The 25,261-nt window shown below is 31.9% G+C and overlaps 1 protein-coding gene across 1 annotated transcript; it reads left to right on the top strand.

Annotated features, from left to right (window-relative positions):
- The first annotated feature begins 521 nt into the window (after positions 1 to 521).
- LOC136975740 (piggyBac transposable element-derived protein 4-like) lies at positions 522 to 2,333 on the top strand. Its single transcript, XM_067270835.1, has one exon. The coding sequence runs from the start codon at positions 522 to 524 to the stop codon at positions 2,331 to 2,333; it is 1,812 nt and encodes a 603-aa protein (XP_067126936.1).
- The last annotated feature ends 22,928 nt before the right edge of the window (positions 2,334 to 25,261 follow it).

Below are 25,261 nucleotides of genomic sequence, written 5' to 3' on the forward strand. Positions count from 1 at the left end.
ATAAACTTTCAAATAAATGGTATAACTCTAGTACCTGTCTTCAGATGAATCCAGAAATGGAATGTTTTAAAATTTTCAATTTTTGCCGTAAAAACACTGAATGATAGGTAAAATAATAATTATAATTACTTAAATAAATAAAAATTTTATTGGAACTACTGTCATAAAACTTCGTAAGATGATACCAAACTACAAATAAATAAAATAAATCAATCTCCTGTCAAATTGTATTTTTTTGAATTAAAACTTCGATTCCCAAACAAGGTTAGGCTTGGTCTAGGGCAGTAATTATTGAGTCACGTGACAGAAAAGGGAGCTTACAAAAAATTTACCAAATAAGGAACCCTATTCACATATTTCCATATTTGGTAAATTTTAGTCCTCTCCCTTCTCTGTCACGTGACTTTTTACTCTGATACTATATAAGTGCAGTTTTTTCGCATTAGCTCGTCATTGTTTTTGTTGCTGTTTTTGGTTTCGAGTATAGTTCTTCTTTTTTACGATTGTGTTAAAACAGCGCTATGGATAAAAGTAATTTTTACTTGCTTTCATCTTCGGAGATAACAGAGATGATTGAAGATGATGATGATGTTTTTTCTTCGGAGGAAGAGGATGATATTTTGGAGCAGCGAAAATCGGACTCTGAATCTGAACAATCTTGTTCAGACCTAGACGAGGTTAGTACTTCTGGTTCATTTTTTATGGGTAAAGACCGTGTAACTAGGTGGAATAAGGAAATGCCCCTTCAAACTCAGAGGAGAGAGAAAGAAAATATTATAACTCATTTGCCTGGCCCAAATGGAAGAGCAAAGTTCGTCAAAACACCTTCGGAATGCTGGAAGTTATTTTTTGATGACGATATATTAAATCATATTGTCGAAAATACAAATAAGTATATAGAGAGAATAAAAGAAAAATTTAGCCGCGAGCGTGATGCCATCTCAACAAATATTTGTGAAATAAAAGCTTTTATAGGAATATTGTTTGCATGTGCGGTGATGAAATTAAATACAGTAAATTTGCGAGATATTTGGACCTCCGATGGTTTCGGAATAGAAATTATAAAACCTGTGATGTCAGAGAAAAGATTTAGTTTTCTAATAAGAGCGTTAAGATTTGACGATAAAGCTACTAGAAATGATCGTCGTAATACTGACAAACTCGCTGCGGTGCGAGATTTTTTTGAGAAATTTGTTACTAATTGCCAAAAGAATTATTGCCCATCGGAATATTTAACTATAGACGAGATGTTGGAGGCATTTAAGGGCAGATGCCAATTCCGGCAATATATTCCAAGCAAGCCGTCAAAATATGGGATAAAAATTTTTGCCTTGACAGATTCAAGGACTTTTTATAGTAGCAACTTAGAAGTATATGCGGGAATGCAACCGCAGGGCCAATATTTCACAAGTAATTCTCCTAAAGATGTTGTGTTAAGATTATGTAAACCCGTAGCAGGCTCTGGAAGGAATATAACATTTGATAATTGGTTTACGAGTTACGAACTTGCATTAAAATTATTAGACATAAAGCTGACGTCAGTCGGTACTTTAAAAAAAAATAAAAGAGAAATACCGCCAGAGTTCATTACTTCGAGAAACAGAACTGTATTCAGTAGCATGTTTGGATTCCAAAAAAAGTGTACTTTAGTTTCATATTCTCCCAAAAGAAATAAAGTAACTCTCTTACTATCAACTTTACACCACAACAATAGCATTGATTCTTCAACCGAGGAAAAAAACAAACCCGAAATCGTAACGTTTTACAATCTTACAAAGGGAGGCGTCGACGTTGTTGATAAACTGGCGTCACGTTATAATTGCGCAAGATACTGCCGACGCTGGCCCCTTGTTATTTTTTATAGTTTGCTAAATATTTCGGCCGTAAATTCTCATGTCATTTATTATCTGAATAATAAACTTCCACAAAATCAACGCAGAAGACACTTCATGAAACTGCTATGGATCGAACTAATGACTCCGCAATTAAAATTACGTGCACAAAAAGAAAATTTACCCAGAAACATTAGAACGGCAGCCCTTCAATTCTCTAAATTGCAACATGAAACATCAGAATCGGAATCAGAATCAACAACAGCATCAACAGGGACATCACCGGCATCAACATCAGTAGCATCCACATCTGCGGCATCCACATCTGCAGCATCAACATCACGGAAGCGATCATCCTGTTCTGATTGCGGTTATAAAAAGGGCAGAAAGACGACAAATAAATGTTTTCGATGTAATAAATACATTTGTGGTGAGCACTCACATAATTTATGTAAGTCATGTATAGAAAGTTCAGAAAGAACAATAGAATTAGAAAGTTAATACTATATGAACGTATTCATTTTTTATATTACCTATTTTTCTGTATTTCTTTTATTTTCTGGGTTAGGCATAAGGGGTTGCTTTCAGTGACTTGCAAACAGGACCTTTTGAATAGTGTCCAACAAATGAACGATATTTATAGATATATATATCAATAAAAGTTGTTTATTTGTTGAATACTGCATCTAAAAAATCCTGTTTGCAAGTCACTGAAAGCAACCCCTTATGCCTAACCCAGAAAATAAAAAATTAACTTTTTTTGCATACGTTAATTATAATTCTTGCAATACAAGATGTACATAAAATTTTAGCATTGTATAATGTAAAATGTATAAACGAATAATAGAAATGAATAATATTTAAATGTATAAATAAATGATATATAATATAATTTTTTTGTATTACCAATTTATGCTGTTTATCTTAATTATTATTTATATAACTCTTGTATTGAAAGTAGAATAGATGTAAGCAAGAGACGAGATAATTGACATCCAGGCGACACTTAACGCCTGGATGTCAATTATCTGGTCTCTTGCTTATTCAGAGATCGGCGTGAAGTCCACCATCGTTAGGATTATTATAGATCTAATAGAATAGATGTAAAAAACATTTTCGTGTAGTATAAACATTTTTTTTTCTATTATATTTTTGTTCCGTTTTTTTATTTTTTAAATACAATCAGTAATTAATATATATTATTCCTATATAGATTTATTAATTATAATAAACATACACTATTTAATATTATATTAAAATAACACTCTTTAATTAACATCTGAAATGAAGAAGTAATTGAATCGAGTCCCATCGCCATCTTAAGTAACGCGCGACAGTAATTAATTGATTCTGAGCGCGTCGCGTTGCATCAATTTAAATAATTTATAAAAATTAAAATTATAAATATGTTTATAAAATAATTGACGATATCTGTTCGCAATAGTATTGTAAAACACACTGTACTTATAGTTCAGCATTTCTGATAAATTTTAATAAATATTTGAATTTTCGTATATTTTATATATAAAAATCGAAGAAAAAAACATAAATTTGTAAAACTTAATAAAAAAAATATCTGCAACTTCATAACACATATAAGTATGAGAATCCATCAAAAAAAGATAGTTAATAATAATTAAAATCGAGAAAAAAAATAAAACTTTCAAGGTAAGGTAATTTCTGTGGTAAAATGTGAGGTAAGCGATCACGTGACGCCCGTCTCCCCATCTTCTGTAACCAAAACGGACGAGGTTGAAATAAAAGCCTAATCACCAGTAGAACTAAAAACAAACATCGGCGCGTGCCTAGAGCAATAAACTTGAACGGGAGCGAAGATGAAACACGACACTTTGTAATTTATGCTAATTACCTTCTAATATTAAAAAATTAAAATCATCAATAAATTATGATGAAATTAAAACTTTTTTGACTGAATTCGATTACAAACATATTAGTAAACTGGATTAAAGTAAAAATACCCGTTTTCCGATGTTAAATTTTTATTAATTAATTTTTTAAATTGGTGCCGAATTGACCGAGCGCGCGTGATTTCGATTTGACTGAGCGCGCGCGTGACGAAGGGTTAAAAACCGGTGAGAGTATAAAGCAAGTATGGAATAGGGGTAAAATCTGGCAATACTAAAAGCAGAAGCTTTGATATTAGACAACACTGAGAGAAGTTCCGATAAGGACCACGTGCATTGACAGAAGGCGGGAAAAGAAAATTTACATACTGTACTTAAATGCTAATAATACACGAAAATTATGCATGAAAATCTGAGAGTACGAAAAACGTTAAATGAGATATCTTTCGCACTTAAAAGCTTTATCACGTTTATTGAACGGGGATTTCCCTATCTTCAAATTAGATAAAGTTCGCTTTTAATAGTTTTTATTACATTTCATGTTGTACGAGGGTTTTACTCAATTCTCGAACCCTGTCAGAGTGAATCCGTGCTATAAAAGTACCGTGTTATACGGGGTTAGTCCCAATTCTCGAACCAGGTTAGAGTGAATCCGTGGTATAGAAGTGCCGTGTTATACGTGGGTTACCTGTACGAAGTCCTCTATATATATATATATATAACTTTTGCGAATATTATTTTTAAATTGATTTAATTTTTTAAAACTTGCAGTTTATATAACACAGTAATAAAATTTAGAAAAATAAAGTTATATATTGTGTGTAATATTGTCTTTTTTAAAAAATTAAATACGTAAATTTTATAATGTTTCGTGAATGCAGGCAATAGGCTCAACAGACATTAATATTGTATAAAGTCTCTCGGTTCGTTTAAATATACGTTCGATCTGCACGCCAGATACAATAATTTTCCATTTTAACAATTATCGGAAAATTGTTAAAAACTAATTTATTCTCGTGTCAAACCGCAATAAGTTTTTACTGTGAAGTAAGTGTATTATAGAAAAATAAATACTGCCTGTCACAGGTGGACAAGACTTGCCTAGAAAACCCAATTTAATTTGGCATCGATAAGATCCAACGTGACGGTAAAGTTAACAATACTTTGACAATACTATTTCTTCATTAAATTAATCTTCGTAGATTCGTAGGAATTAATGTAATGTTCACGTCACTTGTACTGTTTTCATAATTTTTACTTTCCTGACTGTTCTATATAACAGCGAGAAAGAATGGCGATAGATCAAAACTGACCCTTACTTTTTCTGTATTTAAGGACGTTAGAGCGTGTTTATTTACGTTTTTGACGATTAATAACTTCTGTGCTTTTTGTCGAAAATTTCTGAAAGTTTGCAGGGAGGTTTGTTTATTAGGGGGATTAATGCCGTTAAATTTTCCAGGTTAAAGTTCCAGGGGTAGGAGTAAACGGAGTTGTGTTTATGTGACCGCAGGGTCGGTACCTCTTTGGTATCCTGTCAGAAATAAGAAAGAAATAAACAAATGAAATAAAATAATCCTCAAAAAGGTCACTTTAATTTAAAATACAGTAGTTGTTTTAGAAATAAAAACTTTTGTACCTCGCAAAATTATTAGATCCTTTGTCTAAAAGCGTAGATTTTTGTATTATTTTCCTCATTTTTCATAACATAATATTATTTACGGAATGAGTACTTTTATAGTTATTCTTATTCTTTAGTATGATAGAAACATTTTTTATAAATTTTCTATATGGCCAGAATATAAATGTGAGAGAAATGAACTTTTCGCTACAAAAACGAAACTCATAGAGATCGTAATTAAAGTATGGCACTGTATTAATTTTTTTTGCCTGTATGTTCTTACTTTTATTGATCTATCATTATATCGTTGTGTACTTCGGACTTCGTTTATTAATAAAACACAAGTGTAATAGGTCTTATTAATAAACAAATTATAGGATATAATCGAAAATCAATTTGGCATCGTAGCTCATTAATGAGAACAACAATAAAAAAAATTGTATAAAGAGTATTCCTTGTCATATACAAACACTGTTGGCTGTTAACGGTAGTTATACAAAATGCAAATTTTTACTTTTTATTTTTTTAATTATATTATAAAATTTGAATGCAAAAGCTTTTTATTATCAAAAACAATAAATATATTTTAAATAATTCAATCAACATTTAGGTTATTATTAATTTATTGCATAAAAACTAAGACATTATCAATTTTTGCACAGGTCTAATAATTTGGCAAGGTACTGTATAATTGTCGTTACGGAAATGTTATAATGGCCTTGAAATTTTCTGATTGAAAGTACACAATATGAAACAACTCTTTTTCAAATACGTTCATTTACATTTATTTATTTATTTATTCTTTTTTACAAAAAACAAAAACGGGTTTTCTTTACTATTTTGGGTAAAGTAGAGCAATAAGAGGTATAGGAAGTATCCTGAAACAGGAACACCCTGTTAAAAGGTTGCTTCCTATTGCCTATTTTTTCAGGTCTTTACGTGAATATAAAAAAGGTACTACATTTGTGAAAGAGAATGATTTGCAATAGTAGCATCTATTAAAAAGTTTCACTTTTATCTTCATGATAGCTATTTTACTATACACACTGATCATCAGACTTTACATTGTCTGAAATATATAAAAAACCCGTCTGGAAGATTATGTAGATAGACTTTGAAACTAAGGATGTATCAGTATGATATTAAACATCAGAAAGGAAGCCAGAATATAGAAGCTGATTATTTATCCAGAGCCCCCGTGAGCCATTTTGTTACCAATGAGGAAGTCTTTTCCAACCAGGATAACGCATTACTCACCTCACCCAAATTCTTCCGAGATCGTGAAGATGTAATCTGTATAAGAAAAAAGGGATTTACAAAGAAATTCACGCCTCCATCGCTTCAGTACAAGGTGCTATCCAGGGCACATGCACACTATAGTCACCCAGGTATAAAACATATGCTGAAACTAATTAGTCCACGTTACTATTGGCCGAATGTCATCAAGGATGCTGCAGAGTTTGTTAAAGATTGTGATGCTTGTTAGAAATCAAAGACATACAACTATAAAAAGTTTGGCTTGTTAGGTTACTTACCTTCACCAAAAGCTCCATTTGACATTATAGCTATTGACACTGTCTCTGGAATGCAAAGATACAGATCTACTAAAAGCTACCTTCATGTTGCCATCGATCACTTTGCTAGGTTTTCTTGGTGTTTCCCATCCAAATCTACTTCTATAAACAACTACATAGATTGTCTAGGCAAAATATTACAAAGTGGAAGCCCAAAATGTCTACAAACAGAGAGCACCTTCATTTACCTCCTCCAGATTCAGAAGATATTTAGAATGGAATGGAATCAAACAACATCTAACAAGTACTCAGCGAACTGAGCACAACGAGATAATTGAAAGACTAAACGCCACACTTGTCTCTAGACTAAGAATAAAATATTCAGAAAATTCAAAACGATCTTGGACTCAAACGTTACGTGACGCTGCGAAAGAATACAATTAAACATTCCATACTATAACAGGATTACCTCCAATGTTTTTAATGTACGGAGAAATCTCCAATTCACCTGACAACTCGAATTATCCCTCTCTCAGCGAAGCACGTAAGATTGCCACCGAAAGAACTGAAATAGCTCATGAATGAAACAGAGATAAATATTGTAGTCAACATTAAACTTCAAACTTCAAAGTAGTAGTTCAGATACTACTACAAACCTTCTTCCATCCCGACCAAGGAAAACTTGCTCCAAAGTATCATGGACCTTTCACCATATTAAAGATAGTATCTCTTTGTAACGTAGAAATAGACAGACCTGTCCAATTATTAAATAAATAAAATGATATTGCAAATGTAGATAAAATTATACCGTATTATAATCCAACCAACTTTAGAGTTCAAGCCGACAAATTGTATAACACCAGCCCAACCTCCCCGAGGCTCCGTGATGTCGCCTTTTCAGGAGGGGGCATTTAACATATTTTAAACTTTGTATACATTTTTGTATATTTTTCTGTAAATTACTTTGTTAATCTCGTCCCTTTTGGAATGAAGTTAACAACACCAATAAAGAATAAAGCAGAGTTCGAGTGAGGGCCCAAAAGTGAACGGATGTGTTTTTATGGTCTCTAATTTTCTTTTGTGTTGCTCACCCTACACTCCACCCCACGACTACGACTGCAAAATAATACAAGATATATATACACAAACATATGTATGGAAAATTTTCCTGAATATATATATATATATGCTCAAATATATTATTATATTTTATAAGATGTTTTTAAAATAATAACTGAATCGATAATTGATTGACTACTATATTTTTTTTCTGATCAAATTCTTTATCGAAGCTATTGAATGAGACACGTAATGCATTTGTCATGTATTGGAAAAGATTTATAAACAAAAAATAGCAATATAACTACAAATATCGATTAAATATTATTTCTGGGGAAAGGAATAACTTTCATAATAACGATGTGTCAACGAAAAATGTAAAAGCATATTTATCTATCATTTATTATTCTATTGTTAGTACAAAGTTCAAAGTTTTTAGGATTTATATACATATTTATATACACTGAAATAAATTGTCGTATGTTCGAAATTCAAGGGACAAAATAATCGCATATCTGATGTAATTGTGATGACCCGAACGGGGGTCGACTAAAAGGGACAAAATTGGAGCTTTCCATTGTTTAATAGAAGTTTTTTTTAATATTTAAACAATGGAAAAGAACGAATTGGAGAAACACGCGCCGAGAGAGGAATCAAGTTCTGTCTCGACGATGACCTCTCCCGCGCCCTCCATCAGGTTTCAAATTGGCACCAGGTGACAATGAAAGACCAATGGAGAGGCGATTTGGGGGAGAAAGGTTATAAAATCGTCGTTTCAAGGACATTCGGAGTTCTTGGTCTTTGGTTCAGAATGCTCCGCTACTGGATTCTTGCTAAGGTTTAAAAACGAAATCTGCGTCGACGCTTCGAATTTGTCTTCGACCTCTGCTCTCGATGAGTTGCGCCCAGGTACATCCCGCCGTCGAAAAGCATCACCTCAAGTTGTGCTGTGTGCGCCCCGGGGCCAACGCCATCCACCTCACATTCATCGGAAGTTTAAACGATCGACTGGGCTATTGAACTGTTGCACGGACTGATCCACCCGTTGGATTGGCTTTATGCCGAATTAATAGAATTGTTGTAAGCTCCATTTTTATGCTTATTAAACGGTTTTAGATGGTAACCCGTCTCAGTGATGTCAGTCCATTCCCACAAGACAGTCTGACCGCTCGACGGCTGTAACCTTCTTTCTCCTCCCGTCAGCTAACCTTACATAATTTATTAAAGAAACGAAATATGGCCGCGTATACAGAATTCTATTAACGTTAATTAATTATAATAACGCAAAGAAACTGCAAATGGTGGGTATATGGTAAGAACCTCACAGATTCAGAAATAAGTACGTTTAATAAATCTAAACAAGAATTGCTCAAAATGTAGTTTAACTTATTTTACAGTAACCCAAAAAATAGTAACTCATACATATGTAGTAGCCTGGAGCCCTACAAATATCTCAATCTACTTTGAATAGCCCAACTTTGCAATCCAGAAATCCAGCCGTATTATATGAGATAAGAGAAAATAAGGGTAATCCATATGTCAGATGACATTTGAAAATGTGTTACTGTAAAAGCAAAGCCATATTGACCAGATTAAAAATGTTCTTGGTTTGTTTTCTTGTAACATTGAAGCACTTTTATGTAGAAAAAAAAGAGTATCACAGTTTAGACAGATTTATCATCTCAAATATTGAAATAACTAATTTTTTGACATGTAAATCTCAGTATACCAGCCGGGAGAAAAGTACAGTTACAAACTAACAGGATTTCGAAATATCCGAGATCGAATTAACAATAACTTTATGTATATTATTCTGCCTGTATGTATGTGTTTAGCATATTTTTTCATTTAATATCTGTGAATGTAGTAAAGATTAAAAACCAAAATTTGGCCGAATAAATAGTACGCATTGATACTTTAAAATTTTTGTGGTTAATGGTCCACTGGATTGGGGATAGACAGGTTATGCATGTATGGCATCTTAAAGAGGGTCAAGAGTTAAAGTAAATTCTACTTGTTAAAATTCGATTATTGATTATTTTTAGTGCAGCTGCAATTTTATCGAAAACTATACTGATATAAAATTTCTAGGGTAGTTAATTTTAAACCAGAAGAACTAATTAATTCTTTCACATTCTCTTCCAGAAGTGATTTCACTAAGGAATCTAAATGCACAATTTTCAATTAAGATTCTTTAGTATATTAATGAAATAATTGAAGCAAATGTAACGCGATTGAGAAAACACTATTAATTAAACGTGTAATTTGTGTCAACCGTTTATGTACAATCTTTAAAAGCATAATTAATGGACGTGAGCAATTATGTTTATGCAACGAATATAAAAATCGTTATTGAGAAATTGCTTGCCAGAAGAGAAGAAATTTTCTTACTTTTTTACTTGATCCTTAAAATTCAACTAATTTCATCAGAATGTAATCCCTAAGAGTAAGAAAAATTAATACGCTAAAATATATTTTCCTTTTAAGTTCAAGAAAGTATTTTTTATATCTTTCCACGTGAAAAGTACAGTAACCATTTGGTAGGTCGCATGGCAGTTATTGCCATGCGACCTACCAAATGGTTACCAAATGGTGGGATACGATTGATCTGGAGAAAACGGAATGTCGAAGGCGAATTGAAAAACCCGGGAATTTTTCAGTGATGCTCATATTAATTAATATTTTAAGGTTCTATCCCTCACCATTCGGTATTCATAAGCGACCCGGCCGTTCGCTAACGGGCTTGCTAAAAAGAGGTCTTCCTAGCGCCTATATAACGAAAAAATTTTTAAATAAATAAATATATTTAAATACTTTCTTGCCCTATAGGCGCTAACAAATTATATATATATATATATATATATATACAATCACAAATTTTAATATATATATATTCAAATTTGTGAATGTACTTTAGTTAATGTGAGAATTATATTGATATTATTCGATATAAGGTTCTAATCGGTTATTATGCATTCATAAGTAACAATTAACTATGAGCCAGATGGCTTTATTGTTGTCACAGATACTTTACACATCTTTCCAATCTTTATTTATTAACGCATAATCTGCCGGAATGCATTTCCGCTTAAAATGTAGTCCAACTTATTTTACAGTCACCCAAAGTATATTGTCTTTATTACAGAAACATCATACATTAACGAATAAATATAAAAAAGGTGTGTGACGAATCTGTAATCATAACGCAAAGACCGGAAGGCTTAAAATTAATCATTGCTAATTAATATATTAAAATTAATTTGAAACTTGTTAATTATTTGTACTGATTAACAGAAGCATTGTATAACATAACTAGCAGGTAGGCCCGGCGTTGCTCGGGCAAAAGTAACGATAGAGAAGATTGAGATTATTACGTTATAGTCACAAAAAAAGTAATTTCATCAACAAACTAATTATTTCTAAAGAAAGGTCGAATTTGAAAATTGAATGTACTAATATTTTTCGATTTTCACAACGTGTTCTGATCATATCATTCGATTTTCATCGAATGTTCTAAAGAAGAAAGGTCGAGAAAAACCGAACTAATCTGTTTAAATTTGAAAACCGAATGTGTTCTAACATATTACTCTTTCTCCTTTTTCTTATTTTTTTCCCAGAGCCCATAAATCTTGCACGTCGCTTTCTCTTGTTCTCCATTGTTACTTAACACTTTGGTACTTAAATCTGGCACCCTAACTGTGCACCAAATTTCAACTTTCAACTTCTAACCGTTTTAGCGAATATTAAGATTATTACGTTATAGTCAACCTTACCCGTTTTCATAGAATGCAAGAATTGGGTCCTTCCTGTTTCCAGACTAATTAGAGAATTCTTAGATAGGTCTAAAAATATGTTCGATTTCTCTCAAAAACGAAAAAATTGCATCTGCGTCTTGCATTTCTCTTTCTCTTAACACTTCCATTGTTGATATTTCCATTGTTGACACTTTCATTGTTGATATTTCCATTGTTGACACTTCCATTGTTACTTAACACTTTCATTGTTAATGGAAGTGTTAAGCCTTAATCCTGTCCCTCTCCCCCGTGGGGAGAAATTTTGAAAAATTCCTTCTTAGTGTGTGTTCTAATGACGTACCTTAACTGTGTACCAAATTTCAATTTTGAACTCCTAACCGTTTGGGCTCTTAACATTTCCATTGTTACGTAACACTTTCATTGTTGACTCTTCCATTCTTAACGCTTGCATTGTTGCCTCTTCCATTCTTAACGCTTCCATTGTTCACACCTCTATTGTTACTTAACACTTCACTTCCATTGTTGATGGAAGTGTTAAGACTTAATCCTGTCCCTCTCCCCCGTGGGTAGGAATTCCGAAAAATCCTTTCTCAGTGTGCGTTTTCGTGATGTACTGTACCTTAACTGTGTACCAAATTTCAACTTTCAACTAACCGTTTGGGCTCTGCGCTGATTATTATTATTATTTTTCTTTATTTCTGCACGATTTACATCGGAGTAAAAAATACCTCGTCTCGTAACCCACAGTAAAGAAGGTATCTGTTTCCACCCTTTTATTGTATTAGATGCACTTTAAGTGCAAGTAGTTCCTCTTCTTCTTCTTTTTCTTCTTCTTAAAAGGTTTCCAGATGAGCATTGTGTACTAGTCTCAACAGTTGTATTGGGTAACTCTGGATTAACTGATTAATGATGTCTATCTGATAATTGCTGTGTGTCTAAAGATTGCTGTATGTCTTGAGATTGCTGCATATTTGCTTGAATGGATCTGGTGTGTTGACCACAAAGATAGTATTATCAAGCACTCTACTGAGTATAAGGGATGTGTGTATGGCTGCCTGTTTCTGAAGAATGCTGATGTCAATGCTGGTTTCTAAATGATCTATGTATTTCTTTATGGTTTTCGCTACTATTTTTGTTGCTCCTATTACTATTGGGATGACAGTTGTCTGTGTATTCCATAGACGGCTAACTTTTGATTTCAAAAGATGATATTTAGTTAATTTTTCAATTTCTTTAGCACCAATGTTGTAATCTGATGGTACAGTTATATCTATTAATAATGTTTTATTGCGATTTTTATCAACATCTGTAAATTAAATCCGGTATATTGTGAGATACAGTGACATCAGTTTGTACAGGCATTTCCCATAAGATTTTGGCTGTACAATTTTCTTTAACTTGTGGCTGGATTAATGTTTCCTTCCACCATTGGTTAGGAATTTCTATTTTATGTTTTCGGGCCAGGCACCAGTAGACGTACTGGACAAGATTATTATGACGTTTTACATAACAGGTCCCCTGCCAATTTTTCGCATCCTGATATAATGTGCTGCGTGGTCTTGTCTTTGGTTGTACAAAGGCGACATTTTGCATCCAGTGGCTCCTTTAATATGTCACGTTGATATTGTCGTGTCATTACAGCTTGGTCCTGAATAGCAAATATTAATGATTCAACTCTTGGGGCTATTTGTTGTTTTTTAATCCATTCAAATGCAAGCTCTCTGTCTATATTGCCCTGATCCAATATCCTTTTTGAAAATTGACAATGTAATTGTTTGCTTCTCTATACATCAATATGCCGTTTTATTATTGAGTTTTTAATTTCTTCATCTGTATGTGTATTTCCTCGTGGTAGATGTAACTCATCTATCTCTTGGGCTTCTTTTACTATTGAGTATTTATCCCTGCCTATATCATGTTTTACTATTATTTTAATCAGATTATCTGTTTTCTCTTTTAGGTATTGGTTGTATTTAACTATTTGTGCTTTATACATGTACTCTATATTCAATAGTCCTCTTCCTCCCTGATTTACTGGCAAATACAACCTTTCTACTTTTGCTTTTTGCTGATGTGCTTTTTTTACTGCTAGTAGCTTTCGTGTTTTAACATCTATTTTTATAGTTGATTATACCGAATGAGTAAAGTAAGACCGGATAGCATACGTATTTTATACCCTTTATTAGATAACGTGAGTTAAGGTGTGTCTTTAAAAGTTTTTTAATCCTTCTAAAATATTCTTTTGTTATCTGTTCCCTAATAATACTATGCTCTATTTTTCTTGATTCATACACTCCTAAATATTTGTATCTATCACCTATTGCAAGTTGGTCAAAAGTTTCTCCATTCAGTAGTATATGTCCTTCTCCTACTGCACTGCTTCTGCGTCCTGCAGTTATATGTATTACTTTGCATTTATTCAGTCCAAACGCAATCCCTATATCACTTGTAAAATTCTCGACGCTTTCCAATAATACTTTTAGGTTATTTCTACTATTTGCATAAACCTTAAGGTCATCCATATATAAAAGATGATTAACCCAGATACTATCTTTCAGTTTATAGCCCTTCCTTTCATACTTATTTAGTATGAATGAAAGCGGGTTTATAGTTAAGCAGAACAACAGTGGAGAGAGAGAGTCACCCTGGAATATCCCTCGTCTTATGTAGATCGGTTGAGTAGTGATTGAATCTTGGGAGCCACGTGCAGTCATGATCACTCTCTATGTAGGCATAGTCATTTGGAGGAATCTTTTAACAACAGATGGGCATTTATAGATATCAAGAATTTTAAGGAGCCATTCGTGCGATACACTATCGTAGGCTTTTTGGTAGTCTGTCCACGCCATACTCAGATTTTTTTGAGATTGGTGTGCATCCTCCAATATTGCTTTATTGACCATTAAGTGATCTTTACAACCCCTGGTTCTACGGCGACACCCTCTTTGTTCCTCTGCTATTATGCCATTTTCATGGCAGCAGCCATAAAGTACATCAGCTAGTATGGCGGTAAGTAATTTGTACATACTTGGCAGGCACGCTATAGGTCTCCAGTTTTCTGGATCTTCGGTGTTTTCATTTTTGGGTATTAGTATGACTTTACCTGTAGTAAACCAATCTTCTAACATCTCTTTTCCTGAGATTATATTTGTAAATAATACGGCAAAGTATTTGTGAACACTAGTCAAACACTTAATGTAGTAATTTTGAATTTTGTCTATTCCCGGCGATTTCCAGTTCATTAATTTTCGTACAGCAAATTTTACTTGATCTTCTGTAATCTCTTCTACTTCTACTTCATTAATTTCATTTGAAGCTTTTTCTATTTCTTTAACCCATTTAGCCTCCGTATTGTATTGTTTAGGATTAGATAGCTCTGATGTCCAAAATTCTTCTACATTTTCTTTACTTGGTATTTTGATATTTTTAGTAGCGTTGCTTCCCAAGCTTCTGTACAACCTATGCTCGTTTTCTTTTAAAAAACCTGTTCTGTTCCTTTTTTGTATTCATTTCATCATATCTTTTAATTCTTCCAGCCAGCGCTTTGACTTTTTGTTTGATAATTTCTATTATATTATTCTGATCGTTTTTGCGATTCTGACCCATTCTTTTTGCATATTCTAGATAAGTTATATTAAAGAAAAAGAAAATTTTTGCGTCAGATATTTAAATTTATATTTAAAAAAAACTAGTGTGAAATTTAGATAACTGTCTTATATATAGAATGAGCATATTTTGTGCTAAAAGCATTGCAATTAATTTGCAATTATAGGTATAGTAAGCCTATTCTAAGATATTTCAAGTGAAATATGTACTGGGGTGAGTGAAAGCATTCTTAATTTAACAATTTTACTTTAGAAACTGTAAGTACTCGTATTAACATTTGAACATGAACACAATCACCATTACAGTCATTTTATTTTACCTCACTTTAAAAGCTTAAAATACTATTACTTACACAATTGATTTAATGGGATACAGAAAGTGGAAGATCTATTAAAGGGAATGACCTCTGGTAAGAATGGAGATTAAGGGTTCTAAACTCTACTAAATTTATATTTAACATCTTAAATATAACAACAAAGTAAGGGCAAGATTTTATGAAAAAATGGCTGCTACTTAGGTAGAGACATTGATGAAAATCGAGAATATCCTTCACATGTCAGTCCGTTGATTAAAATCAAACATGTGACCAAGTGTTTATTGATTTTATCTGTATGGCCACTTGTGGAAGTAGTCACATGAAGGTCAGGTGCCTAAGCAGATGTATGAACCACAGCCGTTAAAGAATCTTTCACCCGCATTTTTGTCACCAGACAATCGGTCGCCTGATCATTTTTCCAGTCCAAAAACGAATATAAGCACGAAGCACACTCAAGGCACGGCGTTCGTTTCTAGGAAACAACTTCTCCGAGCAAGCAACCCGAAGAAGAAGATCAACTCGCTATAGTCAAGAGACACCGATTGACTTTCTATAGAGGAAACATCTAGCGCCATATAGAAACGGCTTCCTCCAAGTCCATACAGAGTGGTCACCAACCCCTTTTATCCCAGAGTAGACTACTATCTAGAAGCTAACGACACAACTCTCTACCTCCAATGAAAACCGATAAGGACCCAATACTCCACGAAGGCAACAAATCAGTCACCTATCAGAGGTAAATGTTTAGAGAATTGTAAACTCTCTCTCTCTCTCTCAATAGCTTAGGTAGATAGAAATTAAAGGATGCTATTTGTAAACCATCCCAAGAGAAATATACACAGTAGATTTGTCGCGCACATTATATAATTACTCTCTGTATTTATTGATGTGTTTCGTGGTTCTTTTTGCATATTCTAGATAAGTTATATTAAAGTCTTATTATATTTGTTAACTTAAGTAACTGTCGTTACTCAGATAACGGACACCCTCTCGACTTACCGCATTTTCCAGTCGACAACCGAATCAACCCTCCTAAGCCATCCAGTGACAAAGTGGTTTTCGCCAAATCGTTGCCATAGACAGGGTGAAAAGGAGAACACTCGCCTTACTAGCCCCCCCCAGTTTATCATCATATAATTTAAACTAAATCAAGTTAAAATATGATAAAAAATTGCAACTCGACATTTTGACCATATCAAACAAATAATTGCTCGTTTAATTTATTCCCTTAAATTTAATTGAAATATTTGTATGAAAGAACAATACAGAGATGTTTCGTATGGTTACAGGGTTTATTTTATGAAGTAGACTGAAGGCTATGGAAGAATGAAAGTAAAATATCAACTATACAAATAAAATGAAAAGTTTGATGTGAAGATGTTATAAATAGAGAGGTAAGTTTTTTAATCGAGGTTATATTATACAACATGTAATGAGGATATATGGATTTTCGTATATTATAATATTTTTCAGACTAATTTAGCAGTTTCATCATAAAGGATGAAAGAACCAACATATTGCATCAATTGTTATCTGCAACCTTTCACGTATATATTAAAGTGGTTTGGTTTAAAGATTTTACCAACGTGCCAAGAATTAGAAGATGGCATTAGCAATTGGGATCGGTTGTATTATGCCTTTTATGTCGCAATTTGGGTTCTGATTTACTTTTGGGGAATTTTTATTTCTCTGGTTGACGAACAAACAAGTATACAATATTGCGGGGGTTTCCTCTACAACATAAAAGATAGATATAGTACGATCATTTTCGGTAAATGTTTGGTGTTAGGGATATTATCTTCAGGGCTGCTATGCGTAATATACCTTAATTTTCAGAAATATCCAAAAATTCAAACATTCGAATACAATTATGAAGGAGAAATGCAAAAGTTGTTCCTGGTCAGAAAATGGAGTCGAATATTCGTAATATTTATATTTGTTTCTGCATGTGCAGTAATATCATGTGGATTTGGTTTCTTTCATAAATTTCTGCCCATTCCCGGAAATCGAATAGTAATTTGCACGGTACTTTATCATTTGATTTTTGTTTGGTTTGTTGGGGTAATCTTACATTCAGCTGCTGTAGGATTTCTCGTGTTATATTTCATAATATTAAAATTCGAGAATATCTGTCAGGCTTTGTCAAACTGCAGGCATAGTACAGAAGGAATTAGAATTGGTTTAAAAACCGAAGAAAGAAAATTTGTCGAGTTATGCGAAATTACCAATGATTTAGACCATATATTTTCGTTCATTTATTCGATTATAAACATCTGCGTCACAAATTCGATAGCTTGTTGTTTGTATTACGTCATTTACGCGCCACCCTGGGAAAAATTATTCTTTGCAATGATGGGATTGATGGTCACATTGTTATTTATTGCTCTTGGTGCGACTGTTGCTGAAATTCCAGTGAAGGTATGTATAATGTTGTATTCTTTGTCCTAGAGATAATATTAATTAATAATGTTTGTCTTCTGTAACGCTTTTGTTCAGTCATTCCTATTAGAAAGCAGTTTTTTATTCGGAATTTATAACATAGAAAAACAAACGATTTACAGCATTTAGTCATTCGTAACATCAGTAAATTTTTCTATTTACTGAGAGGTGTATTAAACTAGCAGCAGCAAACACCAGCTAACAGGTGTTTGTATACAAATAATATATTAGAGTTTGTAAACATTTAGTTTATATTTCTATGTTCAGATATCATTCTAGTGGAGTGTTTTCTAGTGTTACTTAAATAGTATATTCTGAAATGTTCACATCTAAGTCTTTTCAACCAATTTATATATTATTCATAAAAGGCCATACAGGCATTAAAGATTGAGTGTCTGTATAGTGTATCTGCTCGAAAAAGTAATTAGTTGAAAATGTTACTATAAAAATCCCTATATTTATGTGTGATACGTGGAAGATCTGCCAAAGAAAATCATTCCGGGAAAAATCTTTGTGGGAACTGTCACCAATTTACGTGACACAAACGTAAAGTAAACCTAGAAAATTATAAGTGGCCAGCCCATTGGTAAAGCACAAACCTATAATTACCACCTTACAGTAATTTTGTCACTCGGTCATCAAGTTCTTCTAGAGAATTGACAGATTGTTTTTATTTTATCTGTTTTGAATACAATATGAAACACTGTACAATTAAACTTTCATGAAGTAAACATTCCGTAATGCAATTATTGTAAAAATAGGTAAGTTAATTTTAATGTTACAGTATAGGATCTACTTTCTGTTTACTGTAATCGACAGATCTTGCCGTAATTTGCAGATAAACAGTTTGTTTATTGTTTATATTATACAGTATATACTCTGTGTATAAACTACATAACGCTGTAAATTCTATGTATTTTTAAACTATTTCGGATAACCCAGTTTTTCTGTAAAATTAATTATGTAGTAAGTGAAATTAACAAGTAAAATCTTATTTTCAGGCTGCATCTTCTATGGAAAATTTACGTATTTTGAGTATTTACGAATTAGACTTTATTGACAAGTGTAAGGTAAAATGTCTCTCAAATACGTAATAGCTTTTATTGCACAAATTTAAGTTATAATATTTGCATTATCATAAAACAAGTATTTAGCATTTATCGTGTTTAAACATGCACTTATAATTATTTAAGATAACTTGTCAATTCACTTTAACATTGTGTTTCAGGTGGAAACATTCATGAAGTGGATCAACGGAGAATGCGTCGGTTTTCATTATTTCGGAACAATTCTCATTACTAAAGTCTACGTTCTTGAGGTAATTTCCAATTAATGATATTGCATTTTTGTACCCTTTATACTACATTTTTGTTTTTGTTAAATATAATGTACCCAGTGGCGTAGCGTAGTCGGGGCGGCAGGGGCGACCCGCCCCAGGCGGAACTTTTAGGGGGCGGCAAAATTTCACAATGAATAATAATAGCTTGTAAAATTACCTAGATAAGGAGGCGGCGAAATTTTCCTCTTCCCAGGGCGGCTGACACCCACGCTACGCCACTGAATGTATTTTTTTACATGTTGTGTACAGGCAGGCCATTTATTTTTATTGTTTTCTATCCTTCGCATTTTGCTCTTATAATTTTGTTGTATTTCTTGTAAATATATTTGAATGTTGTACGTTCATATATTCCTTAAGCATTTTCTGTGTTGTACATTTTTTCATACTGGCGTTTTTGTTTGTTTCTTGTCTTTAAGTTTTTATATCTGTTTTTGCATTAGAGTCCATTTCACATATGTACATTGGCGATGATGAGTAGTTTCGTTGTATGGTTAGTTTCTGCATAGTTCTTATTCTCTATCTTTTCATATTTTATATTTCATTAGTGTTTATTTTACAATGTAAAAACGCTTCTATGCATTATTACATAATGAAGCAAAGAACTGTTATGTACTATTTTTAACTAATAACTCGAAACAAAAAAATTTATGGATGAAAAGAAATACAAAGTTTCTTTTAAAATGATTATGCAAAATTCCGTTATCTTAAGCTTTTCTATGATAGTGTTCTGTTGTAATCTTGGCTCCAATGAAAACAGGGCGCATTGTCAGTTAAAAATTTGTATCAAATAAAAAATACTTAATGCCAGTTCTTAATTCATTCTGAAATATCAAGTAGGATACCTAAATAGACTGTCAAATTACTTCTATAAATTCTTTACTACACAACAGAGAACATAGGTTTGCGAAATAGGAATACAATAAAAGAGTTTTGAACTGTGTCGTTATATTTAAGAGCGCATAAAAAATATGTAAATGTCACTTCCGTAGAATGCTTGATGAGATGACTTAGGGAAGGCATTGTTTGTGATAAAAATGATCCATGAAAATATCCCAGGTGCTGTAGCAATGTAAAGAATGTAAATATACGCCTACGTCCACGAATCGTATATAATATTTCAGAATACTCTAAAAAGTAATAGTATTTATTGTTCATGGGTTAACTGTGTAACTGACCATGTTACGCTACGTTTATTACAGTATGCTAAATATAGGCTTACATATACACAGGTGTTCATCTAGTCCCTCTATTCAATTGACATGATTTTCAATTGGTGTAGTTACGTGTAACTTTTTTGTATAAATTCTTTTTGAATTTATAAAAAAACAAAAATGAAATATACATGATTATATTACAATTTTTATTTATCTGATATATTTTTATAATGAATTTTTATTTTTTAAATAGTCAATAAGTTCAATATGGAGTGCGTTATCAACGTTGATGCAATTCAGAGATTTGATGTCAGACGAATATCTTTCTTCGATTTGCAATAAAATATTATTTGACAACTTATATAATTGAAACATAAGTAAAGAAGGCAAGAATCGTAATAATGTAAAAGTACAATTGTTCACCATTTTTATAGAGAAAAATTGTTATTCTAATTGATCTTATGAATCAAAAGAAGAATGCTTTAGTCTGTAGTATTTACTATTGTACACTATTTATTGCTGCTTTTATTGTTAATATTTATAAAACACATCAAATTAATAGAAGTGTCTACTCTGTGAGTGAAGAAATAACAAAATTAATTGTAATTGTAAAACATTGAATTTTCCTCCGGCTAGTCTAAAAAATTTTGGAGATGAACGGGTCGTGATACGTAGGACCTCCTATCTCTTCACCTAATCACACTCATTTTCGAATCTGGTGTTAAGCGCGAGGTGTGTGAAAATAGACCTGTTAATACTTTCAAGAAAAAACTGCTATATAATATACTGTCTATCCTGTGAAAATACTTTTTGTTATTGTTTCTTATAATATTGTAACATTAGTATTAACAATAAGTATTCACATAAGATTTAGATACTAATACCTTTTCGGGTCAACAAGTGGATAGATAGATAGACAATTGGGTATATGATCACGCTAAGTTTTTTTAAAAATTTATTCATATACTTTTACTACATAAGTAAATGTAAACATATTTTTATTATATTATTTTATGGCTCTACAATATTGATTGTTAAAGATTTATTATATTTGAAGACGGTTGAATTGAATGCGTATACTTAAACTAAAGACAGACTTAAAGCAGAAAATTCCTTTTGGAGAAAAGGCAAAATATTAAAAAGAAAACTTCGTTTAGTTTCTGGATTTAATTCTTATTTAACAACCCAAATAGTAGATAGTTGGAATAATAAACCACAGATAATATAATAGACTAAAAGCTGAAAGAAATAAAGTAAAAATGCATTGTATAATATATGTTTACCAACACTCGTGGGATCTTCTGATTGGTTTTCTTGTATATCTTTTAATGCAGGTTGATCAGTAATTTGTATCTATTCATTTGTCATTCATCTTGGTTAAATTTTCAAGGCCTTTGTCTCGAACATTTAACCAAGGAACTAATCTGCCGATTATTTGAATATATCTTTTTCTTCATCGTTGTTTTTCTGTGAAAAGTTGAAAATTTTATTTCAGATCTTAATGGTCCGTATGTGTTTGTATACATTATAAAACAATACTTCGAAGGTTGCTCACCAAATTAGTAGAATTGGAAGGAATGCTCAATGGAGAACGGAGCAAATTGCTCTGAATACCGAAAAAATAGGAATTTCTATAGAAATCTAATTTCGTTGCGGTCATAATATGTATTTTGCTCAATGCTCATTTGCCATCTGACTACATTTTATCATCATATAAATGGAAATTTATCATTCAGTAATGATTGTACCGTTTAATCCTTGAATCTCTACTCAATTTGCAACCTTACTTCACTTCTCCAACTCCCGCAATTACTATTCAAACAGCCAATTGTGGCTGTGTAAATACTTGTCTTAATGCATCACTGCTATAGAAGGAATTTATCCATGTAAACAGGTAAAAGCAGGCTCGAGACACCTGCGACGATATTAGAAACTATAATTCTAAACTGTTAAAATTGTTAAAAATACCAATTTAACAAATATGATATAACAACATTTATAATCATTGATAAATGAACAGCTATTTTCGGATTATCTCTTTAAAAGAGACATTAAACTTGACTTCGATAGCACTCTGCTATAATCGTAGCGTGAGCTATACACGGTTCAAAAAAATTATTGCAAAAACGCAAAGGATCTTTTGTTCGCGCGTATAGGACGACCTAGGTTTTTTAATATAGTGAAAAATGAATAAAAACCCTCGTCTTTTACGCAAATAAATACGGTATTTGAGTATTTTGTCGGCATGGAACCCATTATCACGTTTTAAATTAATTTGTATATAAACGATTGTTTCGCTTAACGAGTATTTCGCATTACGAGAGAGATTATAAAACGAATTATGCTCGTTAAGAGAAATTTCATTGTAATTGAATATATTTAACGAGTTTTCTTTAACATGTCTTACGTTTAAATATCATTAAAATGAAATAAATACAGAAATTCAACAGGTCTAGCCGATTAGTCAGAGAAGTACTTAAACATAATATCCGTGTTCAGTAGTTTTATCCACAGCCATTGGTGGATTAAAAGGAAAAGTTGTACTTACTTGTAATACGGCATTAGTACAAGTAGGCTACACAAGTTCTTTATAAGAAATTCTTAATGTCAGTAAAGTTTCAATTTCAATTAAATTTTTACTGAGTTTTTTTGACTTGGATTTGAAACACCAGATTCATTATAAGAGACTGAGATTTCTCCTACAGTTATACTTGATATTTACGACATTTGGAATTCTTAAAATAATTAAAGATGTAATATTGGAGAGCGCTCTTAATAGAAAAGTTAAGAATTCGATTGAATTCTTAACTGTAAGATTAAATTTAAAGATTTATTCCAATTCGTGCTCTATCGAATTGAAAACAAGTGGACAGAGTAATGAGTAAAGTTATACGTAATACAAAATAAATACAAATTGATTAATGCACTACAAATTCTGCTTATAAAAGTATATTGTGGCTTATTATATTTAATATTGTCCTTCAATTCAAATAAGGTTTAGATTTTTAATAAATGTTTTCAAAATAGAAATAAGTTGGTATTTCAGTCAATATCAAACACTTCAATTATTGTCTGTGCCATAAATATTATTTCTAAACAAACTACGGTTTGTTATATCGTAATTATTTATTCAATTAAAATTGTATATCTCTTACGAAGAGGTAATTAAAATATACGCAAAACATAAATTTTACACGTGAATTATAAATATCAACCCAAAATTAATTTTTGAAATGATAATAATAATACAGAAAAGCATTTACTTGCGAATTATACATGTATAAAGAATTGTAGTGAACTTGTAATGAATTAAAATTATAAAAAACAAGCTGTTATTAACTGTAAAAATGTCACAATGACAGGTTGCAAGTTTTCATCATATTTAAATAAATTTAATTTAAAATACATGCTTTCAACTTTCGTTGTGTCGGGCTCTTGTACACGCTCTTCTCTGTACAGCTTACTTCTTCTGTTAAGGATAGAATCATGCAATCATCTCTCTAAATCCATTCTGAGAAAAAATTTTAAATTGAAATACAATAAGGTTTGCTTTGAACCAGAAGTAAGCTTTCGTGGGCCTACCGTTAATCGGGGCCTACCGTGGCAACGATTTGCATATATCGTCTGAACCTTCATCTAACTAACTCTGTTCTACAGATTCTGGGAGGACAGACAAACAAACAGATAACCACATGGATTCTAGTAATGAATTTTGTTTGCTGTCTTTCTGTTGTTGCTTCATCTCGAGAACGCTATTAAATAGAAGTCTATTGATACAAAAGATAAAAACCGTAGTTTCGGGGGGTCCCGATTAACTGTATAATAACTTTTTGTTTAAATCTGAAATCATGTTATTTCGATCCAAAATTTTCTTTTGGACGAAGCTAGAGAGGTGACAGGGATGACTTTTGTTAACAGGAAAAGTATGTTGCACAGAGACGAGACGCTAATAAAATCGAAACCATTATAACAAAACACTGTAGTCTGGACTGTAACAGTAGTAGTGATTTGAGTAGCACTGATCACAAAATTAATTTTCTAATTACAAATTTGAATTAAATTAATTTTATTTTAACATTAAAGCAAAGTTTTTGTATTAATTATTGTTATTGTAAATGTTTTAATATCTGAGAAAATTATAACATGACAATTGTATGAAATAATATAATACCATAACAAAATTACTTTTGAAGTTTTTTGTATTTTATTTAAGTTTTTCCAGTTTTTTCATTCACTTTATCTGAAACATGACACATTTCTGCAAGTAAGTGGAGTAATAAATTTTGGTGATTGTTGACAATATATTCCCGGTCTTTTTTCTGATATTTTAAGATGTAACACCAAAAAAGTTCATTTAGGAAGTCATCAATAAATTGCTGGTCAAGTATTTGATAACGAGAAACGTAATTCCAGTTTAGATAATCTTTTAATACGCATAAAGTCATAGTTTTTAATTATTGGTATTTTAAAATTTTTTTATATCATACTTATGTATGTATCGCCTAATAAAATTATCTGAAAAAATTTGAAATTCAGCAACTTTATTCCAATTAAGATATTGTGAAAAGCTGGTTAAGAATGATTCGTCTAACACCTGATATTCGCAAATTAAATCTCATATTGCATATTTAATTTGTTTTTCAATTAATGAAGTAGAGAATATATAGTTTTCCATAGGATTTCCCAATTTAACTTATCAGCAAATTCAGAAATGAATGTGAGAGATAAATCGTTTCGTTGACTGATGATATCCCAGTCAATATA

Source organism: Centruroides vittatus, unplaced genomic scaffold (genome assembly GCF_030686945.1).
Source record: "Centruroides vittatus isolate TY-2023 unplaced genomic scaffold, ASM3068694v2 contig_385, whole genome shotgun sequence".
Classification (NCBI taxonomy): Eukaryota; Metazoa; Arthropoda; class Arachnida; order Scorpiones; family Buthidae; genus Centruroides; species Centruroides vittatus.